Below are 12,500 nucleotides of genomic sequence, written 5' to 3' on the forward strand. Positions count from 1 at the left end.
ATCGAGGCTTTGGCAGGTGGGTGGGTTCGGGAGTGTGGGAGGAAACCGGAGATCTTGGGGAAAGCCCAGGGTCGCGATCGAACCCGGGTGCTTGGCGCTGTAAGTCAGAAACTCCAATCCCTGCATAAAGTAGAGAGGGTGGAGAGGAGGGGGGGAAGTGTTGCTGATGAATGAAATGCCTCATCATCTCTCCTCCCACTCTATCTCTGTTGAAATCCACTTCCTCCTTCCGAATTCCTGAGCGCTGGGCGGCCTGCTGAGTCAGCAGAGGCTGCTGGGATAGACTGCGGCCTACATGGCCCACCCTAACCAAGCCTGCCTTACCGCTCGAACCAGGCCCAGCCGACCCCAGAGTCCTGTGAAGCCTTCACAAGCACGAACACGATCACACTCTCTCAGCCCAGTTTGGTTTGCAAACACGCGAGGAATTTTAATTTGCCTCTGGACCAAGTGGACCCGTTGGGCCCGAACCTCTCCTGCATTGGTATAGCACCCTCTCCTCCCCCCCTCGCCCCCACTCCATCCCCCTCAATCACCCTTATCCTCCCTCTCTCCCCCCCCTCCCTCTCTTCCCCCCTCCCCCTCCCTCATCCATCTCCCCTCCCTCCCTCCCTCCCCTCTCCCCCCCCCACTCCACCCCTCAATCACCGTTATCCTCCCTCCATCCCCCTCCCCTCCCTCCTTCCCTCCCTCCATCCCTCCCTCTCTCCTCCCCCTCCCCCTCCGCCCCACCCTCTCTCCCCTCCCTCTCTTCCCCCTCCCTCATACGTCCTCCCTCCATCTCACCCCCTCCCTCCCTCCCTCCCCCTCCCTCCCACTCCATCCCCCTCAGTCACCCTTATCCTCCTCCATCCCCCCTCCCTCTCTTCCCCCCCTCCCCCTCCCTCATCCGTCCCCCCTCCCTCCCTCCCCTCTCCCCCCCCCACTCCACCCCTCAATCACCTTTATCCTCCCTCCATCCCCCTCCCCTCCTTCCTCCCTCCTTCCTCCCTCCATCCCTCCCTCTCTCCTCCCCTCCCCCTCCTCCCCCTCCGCCCCACCCTCTCTCCCCCTCCCTCTCTTCCCTCTCCCTCATACGTCCTCCCTCCGTTCCCCCCCTCCATCCATGGAGGCAGATGGATGGATGCCAATGGCTGCCGCTGTTGCCAATGGCAACCGCTTCCCGCAGTGGAGTCACACGGCCTCACCCGTGGTGGCACAGCGGTATAGCCGCTGCCTCACGGCGCCGGAGACCCAGGTTCGATCCCGACCACGGGCGCTGTCTGTACGGAGTTTGCACGTTCTCCCCGTGACCTGCGTGGGTTTTCTCCGAGATCTCCGGTTTCCTCCCACACTCCAAAGACGTGCGGGTTTGTAGGTTCATTGGCTTTCGTGTAAATGTAAAATATTCCCTAGTGTGTGTAGGATAGTGTTAGTGTGCGGGGATCGCTGGGCGGCGCGGACTCGATGGGCCGAAGGGCCTGTTTCCACGCTGTATTTCTAAACTAAACTAAACTAAGCACGGAAACAGGCCCTTCGGCCCATGCCAACAAACATGTCCCATCTACAGTAGTCCTACCTGCTTGCATTTGGCTCATATATCCCTCTAAACCTTTCCTATCCACACCCCTGTCCAAATGTCTTCTGAACCTGCCTCAACAACCTCCTTTTAGTTGTGGAGATTCAGCGTGGAGTTTGCACTGACCAACAGACTAGTCTATGCTACACACATGTACGGTTGCCAACTGTCCCGTATTAGCCAGGACATCCCGTATTTTGGGCTAAATTGTTTTGCCCCGTATGGGACCGCCCTTGTCCCGTATTAGGCCCAGACGGCGCTGTAGGCCCGGACATTGTAGGCCCGGACACTGTAGGCCCGGACACTGTAGGCTCGGGCACTGTAGGCCCGGACACTGTAGGGCCCGGACAGTGTAGGCCCGGACACTGTAGGCCCTGACACTGTAGCCTGGGGCCCGCTGCAATCCCTCACAGTGTAGGCCCGGAGGCCCGGGCGCCGCCTAACGACGGGGGCTTGGTATTCACTGGAGTGTTAGAAGGATGAGAGGGGGTCTATTAAAACATATACAATTATAAAAGGACTGGACAAGCTAGATGCAGGAAAAAACGTTCCCAATGTTGGGGGAGGTCCAGAACCAGGGGCCACACACACAGTCTAAGAATAAAGGGGGAGGCCATTTAAAACTTGAGGTGAGAAGGAACTTTTTCACCCAGAGAGTTGTGAATTTGTGGAATTCTCATGCCACAGAGGGCAGTGGAGGGCCGAATCAATGGATGGATTTAAGAGAGAGTTAGGTAGAGCTCTAGGGGCTAGTGGAATCAAGGGATATGGGGAGAAGGCCGGCACGGGTTACTGGTTGTGGACGATCAGCCATGATCACAATGAATGGCGGTGCTGGCTCGAAGGGCCGAATGGCCTCCTCCTGCACCTGTTTTCTATGTTTCTATAAGGAAAGGGTGAAGTTTCGGGTCGAGACTCTTCTTCCACTGAAACGCAGTGTTGCTACAACAGGCCACTGTGTCCAGATACGTCAGATGGTTTCTGGGTGTTATTTGTTGGCTTAGCTTGGCCCAGCAGACATCCCCACCCCCCTCTCTTATCAGGGGAGCACCATCTGTATCCCTGAAGACGGGACTTCCTTAAACAACCACGAGCAAGCTCGACAAAGCACAAGGAAACGTCAGTATGAAAAACAGCAGCTCCTGTAAACAGTCACTCCGTAATAACTGACCTTTCCTGAGATCTTTAGTATTTTCGTTTTGGAGATACAGCACGGAAACAGGCCCTGTTTATGAGGTATCTCATTATGAGGATTGCTATTGAGGGCGTGCAGCGTAGGTTCACCAGGTTAATTCCCGGAATGGCGGGACTGTCGTACGTTGAAAGACTGGAGCGACTGGGCTTGTATACGCTGGAATTTAGAAGGATGAGAGGGGATCTTATCGAAAACGTATAAGATTATTAAGGGGTTGGACACGTTAGAGGCAGGAAACATGTTCCCAATGTTGGGGGAGTCAGAACCAGGGCCACACACAGTTTAAGAATAAGGGGTCGGCCATTTAGAACTGAGATGATGAAAAACTTTTTCAGTCAGAGAGTTGTGGATCTGTGGAATTCTCTGCCTCAGAAGGCAGTGGAGGCCAATTCTCTGAATGCTTTCAAGAGAGAGCTAGATAGAGCTCTTAAGGATAGCGGAGACAGGGGGTATGGGGAGAAGGCAGGAACGGGGTACTGATTGAGAATGATCAGCCATGATTACATTGAATGGCGGTGCGTACAGGCTCGAAGGGCCGAATGGCCTCCTCCTGCACCTATTGTCTATTGTCTATAATTTGTAGGAAAATATCTACAGATGTTTGTTCAAATTGTCTATTGTATCAGAACAGACTTGAGACTTTAGACTTCAGAGATACATTGTGGAAACAGGCCCTTCGGCCCACCGAGTCCGTGCCGACCGGCAATCCCCGCACACTAACACTATCCTACACACACACACACACACACACACACACACACACACACACACACACACACACACACACACACACACACACACACCCACACACTCACGGGCCAATTTACACATACGCCAAGCCAATTAACCTACAAACCTGTACGTCTTTGTTGGAGTGTGGGAGGAAACCGAAGATCTCGGAGAGAAAACCCGCGCAGGTCACGGGGAGAACGTACAAACTCCGTTCGAACAGCGCCCGCAGTCGGGATCGAACCCGGGTCTCGGGCGCTGTGAGGCAGCAACTCTACCGCTGCGCCCACCGAGATGCAGTGGGATTATCCTGGTGAAATGTATTTCGCCCAGGGTATGTGTAACCCTGGACTAGCGCTGTTTTAACGTTAAATAGTACAACGTTGTCTCTAGGCAGGCGCATTGGCGCAGCGGTAGAGTTGTTGCCGCCTCACGGCGCCAGAGACCCGGGTTCGATCCCGACTACGGGCGCTGTCTGTACGGAGTTTGTACGTTCTCCCCGTGACCTGCGTGGGTTTTCTCCGGGCGCTCCGGTTTCCTCCCAAACTCTAAAGACGCGCGGGTTTGTAGGTTAATTGGCTTTGGTGAAAATTGTAAATTGTCCCTCGTGTGTGTGTAGGATAGTGTTAGTGTGCGGGGATCGCCGGTCGGCACGGAGCCGGGCGGCCGAAGGGCCTGATTCGCGCTGTATCTCTGAAGTCTAAAGTCTCAAGTCTGCTCTGATACCTCATAAACCCCCAGTACTGTACCCCAGTGTTACACACACACCCGTCCCCACCAGTACTGTACCCCAGTGTTACACACACACCCGTCCCCACCTGTACTGTACCCCAGTGTTACACACACACCCGTCCCCACCTGTACTGTACCCCAGTGTTACACACACACACGTCCCCACCATTACTGTACCCCAGTGTTACACACACACCCGTCCCCACCTGTACTGTACCCCAGTGTTACACACACACCCGTCCCCACCTGTACTGTACCCCAGTGTTACACACACACCCGTCCCCACCTGTACTGTACCCCAGTGTTACACACACACACGTCCCCACCTGTACTGTACCCCAGTGTTACACACACACCCGTCCCCACCTGTACTGTACCCCAGTGTTACACACACACCCGTCCCCACCTGTACTGTACCCCAGTGTTACACACACACACGTCCCCACCTGTACTGTACCCCGGTGTTACACACATACCCGTCCCCACCGTTACTGTACCCCAGTGTTACACACACACCCGTCCCCACCTGTACTGTACCCCAGTGTTACACACACACCCGTCCCCACCTGTACTGTACCCCAGTGTTACACACACACCCATCCCCACCGGTACTGTACCCCAGTGTTACACACACACCCGTCCCCACCGGTACTGTACCCTAGTGTTACACACACACCCGTCCCCACCGGTACTGTACCCCAGTGTTACACACACACCCGTCCCCACCTGTACTGTACCCCAGTGTTACACACACACCCGTCCCCACCTGTACTGTACCCCAGTGTTACACACACACCCGTCCCCACCTGTACTGTACCCCAGTGTTACACACACACCCGTCCCCACCTGTACTGTACCCCAGTGTTACACACACACCCGTCCCCACCTGTACTGTACCCCAGTGTTACACACACACCCGTCCCCACCTGTACTGTACCCCAGTGTTACACACACACCCGTCCCCACCGTTACTGTACCCCAGTGTTACACACACACCCGTCCCCACCGTTACTGTACCCCAGTGTTACACACACACCCGTCCCCCACCGTTACTGTACCCCAGTGTTACACACAGACCCGTCCCCACCGGTACTGTACCCGAGTGTTACACACACACCCGTCCCCACCGTTACTGTACCCCAGTGTTACACACACACCCGTCCCCACCTGTACTGTACCCCAGTGTTACACACATACCCGTCCCCACCGTTACTGTACCCCAGTGTTACACACACACCCGTCCCCACCTGTACTGTACCCCAGTGTTACACACACACCCGTCCCCACCGTTACTGTACCCCAGTGTTACACACACACACGTCCCCACCTGTACTGTACCCCAGTGTTACACACACCCGTCCCCACCGTTACTGTACCCCAGTGTTACACACACACCCGTCCCCACCTGTACTGTACCCCAGTGTTACACACACACCCGTCCCCACCTGTACTGTACCCCAGTGTTACACACACACACGTCCCCACCTGTACTGTACCCCAGTGTTACACACACACCCGTCCCCACCTGTACTGTACCCCAGTGTTACACACACACACGTCCCCACCGTTACTGTACCCCAGTGTTACACACACACACACGTCCCCACCATTACTGTACCCCAGTGTTACACACACACACGTCCCCACCTGTACTGTACCCCAGTGTTACACACACACCCGTCCCCACCTGTACTGTACCCCAGTGTTACACACACACCCGTCCCCACCGTTACTGTACCCCAGTGTTACACACACACCCGTCCCCACCTGTACTGTACCCCAGTGTTACACACACACCCGTCCCCACCGTTACTGTACCCCGGTGTTACACACACACCCGTCCCCACCGTTACTGTACCCCAGTGTTACACACACACCCGTCCCCACCGGTACTGTACCCCAGTGTTACACACACACCCATCCCCACCGGTACTGTACCCCAGTGTTACACACACACCCGTCCCCACCGTTACTGTACCCCAGTGTTACACACACACCCGTCCCCACCTGTACTGTACCCCAGTGTTACACACACACCCGTCCCCACCGTTACTGTACCCCAGTGTTACACACACACCCATCCCCACTGTTACTGTACCCCAGTGTTACACACACACCCGTCCCCACCGTTACTGTACCCCAGTGTTACACACACACCCATCCCCACTGTTACTGTACCCCAGTGTTACACACACACCCGTCCCCACCTGTACTGTACCCCAGTGTTACACACACACCTGTCCCCACCTGTACTGTACCCCAGTGTTACACACACACCCGTCCCCACCTGTACTGTACCCCAGTGTTACACACACACCCGTCCCCACCTGTACTGTACCCCAGTGTTAAACAGCGACAGATTAGTAAGGACGTCAAAGGTTACGGGGAAGAAGGCTGGAGAATGGGGGTTGAGAGGGAAGGATAGATCAGCCATGATTGAATGGCAGAGGTAGACTTGATGGGCCGAATGGCCCAATCCTGCTCCCCCGTGACTTGTGAACTCGTGCTGCCTGAGCCGCTGAGTTACTCCAGCACTTTGTGTCTTTTCTTCTTCTGGGGTTTTAATGCCCTGCCTTGCTTTCCCACCAGGCTAGGCTGGAGGGGGGCCTGTTACTTAGGCCGAGGGATGGTGGGACCAGGTGGCGGTAGAGTTGCTGCCTCACAGCGCCGGAGACCCGGGTTCCATCCCGACCACGGGCGCCGTCTGTGCGGAGTTTGTACGTTCCCCCCCGTGTGACCTGCCTGGGTTTTCTCCGAGACCTTCGGTTTTCCCCCCACGCTCCAAAGACGTGCGGGTCTTTAGGTTAATTGGCCTGGTTTCAACATCAATTATCCCTAGTGTGTGTAGGTAACGCAAAATGCCGGAGTAACTCAGCGGGTCAGGCAGCGTCTCTGGAGAGAAGGAATGGGTGACGTTTCGGGTCGAGACCCTTCTTCTTCAAGTGTGTGTGGGATAGTATCGGTGGGCGGCGTGGGCCAAAGATTATTAAGGCGTTGGACACGTTAGAGGCAGGAAACATGTTCCCAATGTTGGGGGAGTCCAGAACCAGGGGCCACACAGTTTAAGAATAAGGGGTCGGCCATTTAGAACTGAGATGAGGAAAAACTTTTTCAGTCAGAGAGTTGTGAATCTGTGGAATTCTCTGCCTCAGAGGGCAGTGGAGGCCAATTCTCTGGATGCATTCAAGAGAGAGCTGGATAGAGCTCTTAAGGATAGCGGAGTCAGGGGGTACGGGGGGAGAAGGCAGGAACGGGGTACTGATTGAGAATGATCAGCCATGATCACATTGAATGGCGGCGCTGGCTCGAAGGGCCGAATGGCCTCCTCCTGCACCTATTGTCTGTTGTCTATTGTCTAAGGGCCTGTATCTAAAACAAACTAATCTAGAACTAAAACGAGGGGCCACAGTTTAAGAATAAGGGGTAGGCCATTTAGAACTGAGATGAGGAAAAACTGTTTTCGGGTCGGCCCTAATCTGAAGAAGGGTCTCGACCCGAAACGTCGCCCATTCCTTCTCTCCAGAGTGCGGTTCGGAATGAGTTACTCCATCTTTTTTTGGCGTCTTATCTTCGGTGTAAGGCGGTGTCTGCATTTGCTCCCTGCGCCAGTCTCTGTACCACTGTGGGTGTAAGGAGAATGCGCGGGCTTACAGCTGCACAAACGTTCCACTCTCTGCCAAACCAGCTCCACGGGCGTCTGGCGACAATGGCAGGAAACGCAGCAAAAGCTCGCAGGGGGAAGTCGAGTGTGGCTGACAATAGACAACAGACAATAGGTGCAGGAGGAGGACTTTCGGCCCTTCGAGCCAGCACCGCCATTCAACCGTGATCGTGGCCGATCATCCACAATCAGTACCCTGTTCCTGCCCTCTCCCCTGACTCCACTATCCCTATCTAACTCTCTCTTGAATGCATTCAGAGAATTGGCCTCCACTGCCCTCTGAGGCAGAGAATTCCACAGGTTCACAACTCTCTGACTGAAAAAGACTCCGTTCTTAATGGCCTACCCCTTATTCTTAAACTGTGTGTGGCCCCTGGTTCTGGACTCCCCCAACATCGGGAACATGTTTCCTGCCTCTAACGTGTCCAACCCCTTAATAATCTTATACGTTTCGATAAGATCCCCTCTCATCCTTCTAAATTCCAGTGTATACAAGCCTAGTCGCTCCAGTCTTTCAACATACGACAGTCCCGCCATTCCGGGAATTGACCTGGTGAACCTACGCTGCACGCCCTCAATAGCAAGAATATCCTTCCTCAAATTTGGAGACCAAAACTGCACACAGTACTCCAGGTGCGGTCTCACCAGGGCCCTGTACAACTGCAGAAGGACCTCTTTGCTCCTATACTCAACTCCTCTTGTTATGAAGGCCAACATTCCATTGGCTTTCTTCACTGCCTGCTGTACCTGCATGCTTCCTTTCAGTGACTGATGCACTGGGACACCCAGATCTCGTTGTACGTCCCCTTTTCCTAACTTGACACCATTCAGATAATGGTTGGCGAGCACTTTAAATGACGCTGCCTTTGTGTGTGTGAGGGGGAGTGTGCGTTGCGGCTACCCTCAGTTTGGTTGCCCGTGTCCTGCCTGAAACCTGGGATGTAAATAGACTTGCGTTCGGTCCCCTTGAACGTGGGGGGGGGGGCTGATGGGGGGGGGGTGGAATGACTAAACACGGAGCGACAACGACAAACGCCAAAGGAGAAGTTAGACACGAAAACGCTGGAGTAACTCAGCGGGTCAGGCAGCATCTCGGGAGAGAAGGAACGGGTGACCTTTCTAGAATTTCTAGAGACACAGCGTGGAAACAGGCCCTTCGGCCCACCGTGTCCGCGCCGACCAGCGATCCCCGCACACTAACACTATCCTGCACCCACTACGGACAATTTTCTTTTACATTTACCAAGCCGATTAACCTACAAACCTGCACATCTTTGGAGTGCGGGAGGATATTCGTGCTATGGAGGGCGTGCAGCGTAGGTTCACTGGGTTAATTCCCGGAATGGCGGGACTGTCGTATGTTGAAAGGCTGGAGCGATTGGGCTTGTATACACTGGAATTTAGAAGGATGAGGGGGGATCTTATCGAAACATATAAGATAATTAGGGGATTGGACACGTTAGAGGCAGGAAACATGTTCCCAATGTTGGGGGAGTCCAGAACAAGGGGCCACAGTCTAAGAATAAGGGGTAGGTCATTTAGAACGGAGATGAGGAAGAACTTTTTCAGTCAGAGAGTGGTGAAGGTGTGGAATTCTCTGCCTCAGAAGGCAGTGGAGGCCAGTTCGTTGGATGCTTTCAAGAGAGAGCTGGATAGAGCTCTTAAGGATAGCGGAGTGAGGGGGTATGGGGAGAAGGCAGGAACGGGGTACTGATTGAGAGTGATCAGCCATGATCGCATTGAATGGCGGGTGCTGGCTCGAAGGGCTGAATGGCCTCCTCCTGCGCCTATTGTCTATTGTCTATTGTCTATTGAAACCGGAGATCTCGGAGAAAACCCACGCGGGTCACGGGGAGAACGTACAAACTCCGTACAGACGGCGCCCGTAGTCGGGATCAGCACAGTAAACAGCTTCTGTTGCGTGCCTTCCACAGTGTACAGAGACGTGATAAAGGGAATGACGTTTCGTGCGAGGTAAAGTCCGATCAAAGATAGTCCGAGGGTCTCCAATGAGGTTGGGACCGCTCTCTGGTTGGTGAGAGGACGGTTCAGTTGCCTGATAACAGCCGGGAAGAAACTGCCCCTGAATCTGGAGCTGTGCGCGTTTTCACACTTCTGTACCTCTTGCCCCGATGGGAGAGGGGGGGAGAGGGAGTGACCGGGGGGGTGAGACTGGTCCTTGATTGTGCTGCTGGCCTTGCCGAGGCAGCGTGAGGTGTGGATGGAGTCGGTGGAAGGGGAGGTTGGTTTGTTTGTGCGTGACGGTCTGGGCTGTGTCCACAATTCCCTGCGATTCCTTGCAGTCTTAGACGGAGCTGTTCCCAAACTTACCAGGGGCGGTCACGGTGGCGCGGCGGTAGATTCGCTGCCTTGCAGCGCTCCCAACGCCCGAGACCCGGGTTCGATCCCGGCTGCGGGCGCTGTACTGTACGGAGTTTGTACGTTCTCCCCGTGACCTGTGTGGGTTTTCTCCGAGATCTTCGGTTTCCTCCCACGCTCCAAAGACGCGCAGGTTTGTCCGTTAATTGGCTTGGCGTATTTTAATTGGCTTGGTACAATTGTGGGGTAGTGTTCGTGCGCGGGGATCGCTGGCCGGCGCGGGCCCGGTGGGCCGAAGGGCCTGTTTCCCGCGCTGCATCTCGAAACTACTCGAGTCATAGATTGACACAGTGTGGAAACAGGCCCAACTCGCCCACACCGGCCAACAATGTCCCAGGTACACTAGTCCCACTTGCCCGCGTTTGGCCCGTATCCCTCCAAACCCGTCCCGTCCATGCGCATGGCCCAACTGTTTCTTAAACGATAGGATAGTCAATCTAGTTAGATCTGGTGAAAGGCCTCCTCCATAGTGTCTCATCCATATATCTTTGGGGCAAGGTCAACGTGGGTCAGATTCTGTACAATATATAAGTAGTATAAGAAGATAACTGCAGACGCTGGTACAAATCGAAGGTATTTATTCACAACATGCTGGAGTAACTCAGCAGGTCAGGCAGCATCTCAGGAGAGAAGGAATGGGTGACGTTTCGGGTCGAGACCCTTCTTCAGACTGACGTCAGGGGGGGGGCGGGACAAAGGAAGGATATAGGTGGAGACGGGAAGATAGAGGGAGATCTGGGAAGGAGGAGGGGAAGAGAGGGACAGAGGGACCATCTAAAGTTAGAGAAGTCGATGTTCATACCGCTGGGCTGCCCAGGCGAAATATGAGGTGCTGTTCCTCCAATTTGCGGTGGGCCTCACTATGGCACCGGAGGAGGCCCATGACAGAAAGGTCAGACTGGGAGTGGGAGGGGGAGTTGAAGTGCTGAGCCACCGGGAGATCAGGTACGAAGCCCTCCGTTTCTTCCTCGACCGAAGAACCAGCCGATCCCCATCGACCAACACTCTCCTCCGCCTAGCAGAGCTGGTTCTTACCCTCAACAACGTCTCCTTTCACCCCTCCCCATTCCTCCAAACCTGAGGCGTAGCTACGGGCCCTAGCTACGCCTGCCTCTTTGTCGGGTACTTCGAACAATCCCTGTACACTGGCCCCATCCCCGAACTCTACCTCCGCTGCATCGACGACTGCATTGGTGCTACCTCTTGCACCCATGCAGAACTCACTGACTTCACACACTTCACCTCCAATTTCCATCCCGCCCTTACATGTTGGGGGAGTCCAGAACCAGGGGTCACAGCTTAAGGATAAGGGGGAAGTCTTTTAGGACCGAGATGAGAAAACATTTCTTCACACAGAGAGTGGTGAGTCTGTGGAATTCTCTGCCACAGAAGGTAGTTGAGGCCAGTTCATTGGCTATATTTAAGAGGGAGTTAGATGTGGCCCTTGTGGCTAAAGGGATCAGGGGGTATGGAGAGAAGGCAGGTACAGGCTACTGAGCTGGATGATCAGCCATGATCATATTGAATGGCGGTGCGTACAGGCTCGAAGGGCCGAATGGCCTACTCCTGCACCTATTTTCTATGTTTCTATGTTTCTATACCTGGACCATCTCCCTCCCGTTTCTGGACCTCACCATCTCCATCACAGGAGACAGGCTAGTGACGGACAGCATCGGTCTGAAGAAGGGCCTCGACCCGAAACGTCACAAGTTCCTTCCCTCCCGAGATGCTGCCTGACCCGCTGAGTTACTCCGGCATTTTGTGGAGAAACGCCTTCGATTTGTACCAGCATCTGCAGTTATTTTCTTATACTTCGTGTACAGTGCCCCTATCATTAAACACACTCAAGGCAAGGCCCAGGCATGGGTTAGACACATGTCCCTCTACAATGTTCCCGTCCCACTGTGTAACTTCCTGCTCACCAGGGTAAGCCTTCAAAGACTTCCTCTGTGCACAAGTTAAGAAATGGAAGTAAGTACGCTGGACTGCGGTCAAAGCAGTGTCTCCCCGGTTACATTGAATGAGGAGGGAGCAAGATGAGTTTTAAAAATAGAACACTTTTCTGCCTGTGCTCGAGTTTCACAATGTGTAAAATCATGAGAGGAATCGATCGGGTAGACGCACAGAGTCTCTTGCCCAGAGTAGGGGAATCGAGGACCAGAGGACACGGGTTCAAGGTGAAGGGGAAAAGATGTAACGGGAATCTGAGGGGTAACTTTTTCACAGGCAGTGGGTGGTGGGTGTAT

The 12,500-nt window shown here is 54.4% G+C and overlaps 2 protein-coding genes across 2 annotated transcripts in view; one reads left to right on the forward strand and one right to left on the reverse strand.

Annotated features, from left to right (window-relative positions):
* LOC144609632 (cystatin-C-like) overlaps positions 1-12,500 on the reverse strand; it is a 369,350-nt gene that overhangs the window by 68,994 nt on the left and 287,856 nt on the right. The gene's annotated exons all lie outside the window — the stretch shown is intronic.
* The window catches only part of LOC144609264 (mitogen-activated protein kinase kinase kinase 11-like), a 39,448-nt gene that overhangs the window by 3,638 nt on the left and 23,310 nt on the right, over positions 1-12,500 (forward strand). The window contains exon 2 of the mRNA XM_078427693.1: positions 2,563-2,677. Within this exon, the coding sequence (XP_078283819.1) occupies positions 2,563-2,677 (115 nt within the window). The remainder of the gene's footprint in view (positions 1-2,562; positions 2,678-12,500) is intronic.

This window comes from Rhinoraja longicauda, chromosome 34 (assembly GCF_053455715.1).
Source record: "Rhinoraja longicauda isolate Sanriku21f chromosome 34, sRhiLon1.1, whole genome shotgun sequence".
NCBI lineage: Eukaryota > Metazoa > Chordata > Chondrichthyes > Rajiformes > Arhynchobatidae > Rhinoraja > Rhinoraja longicauda.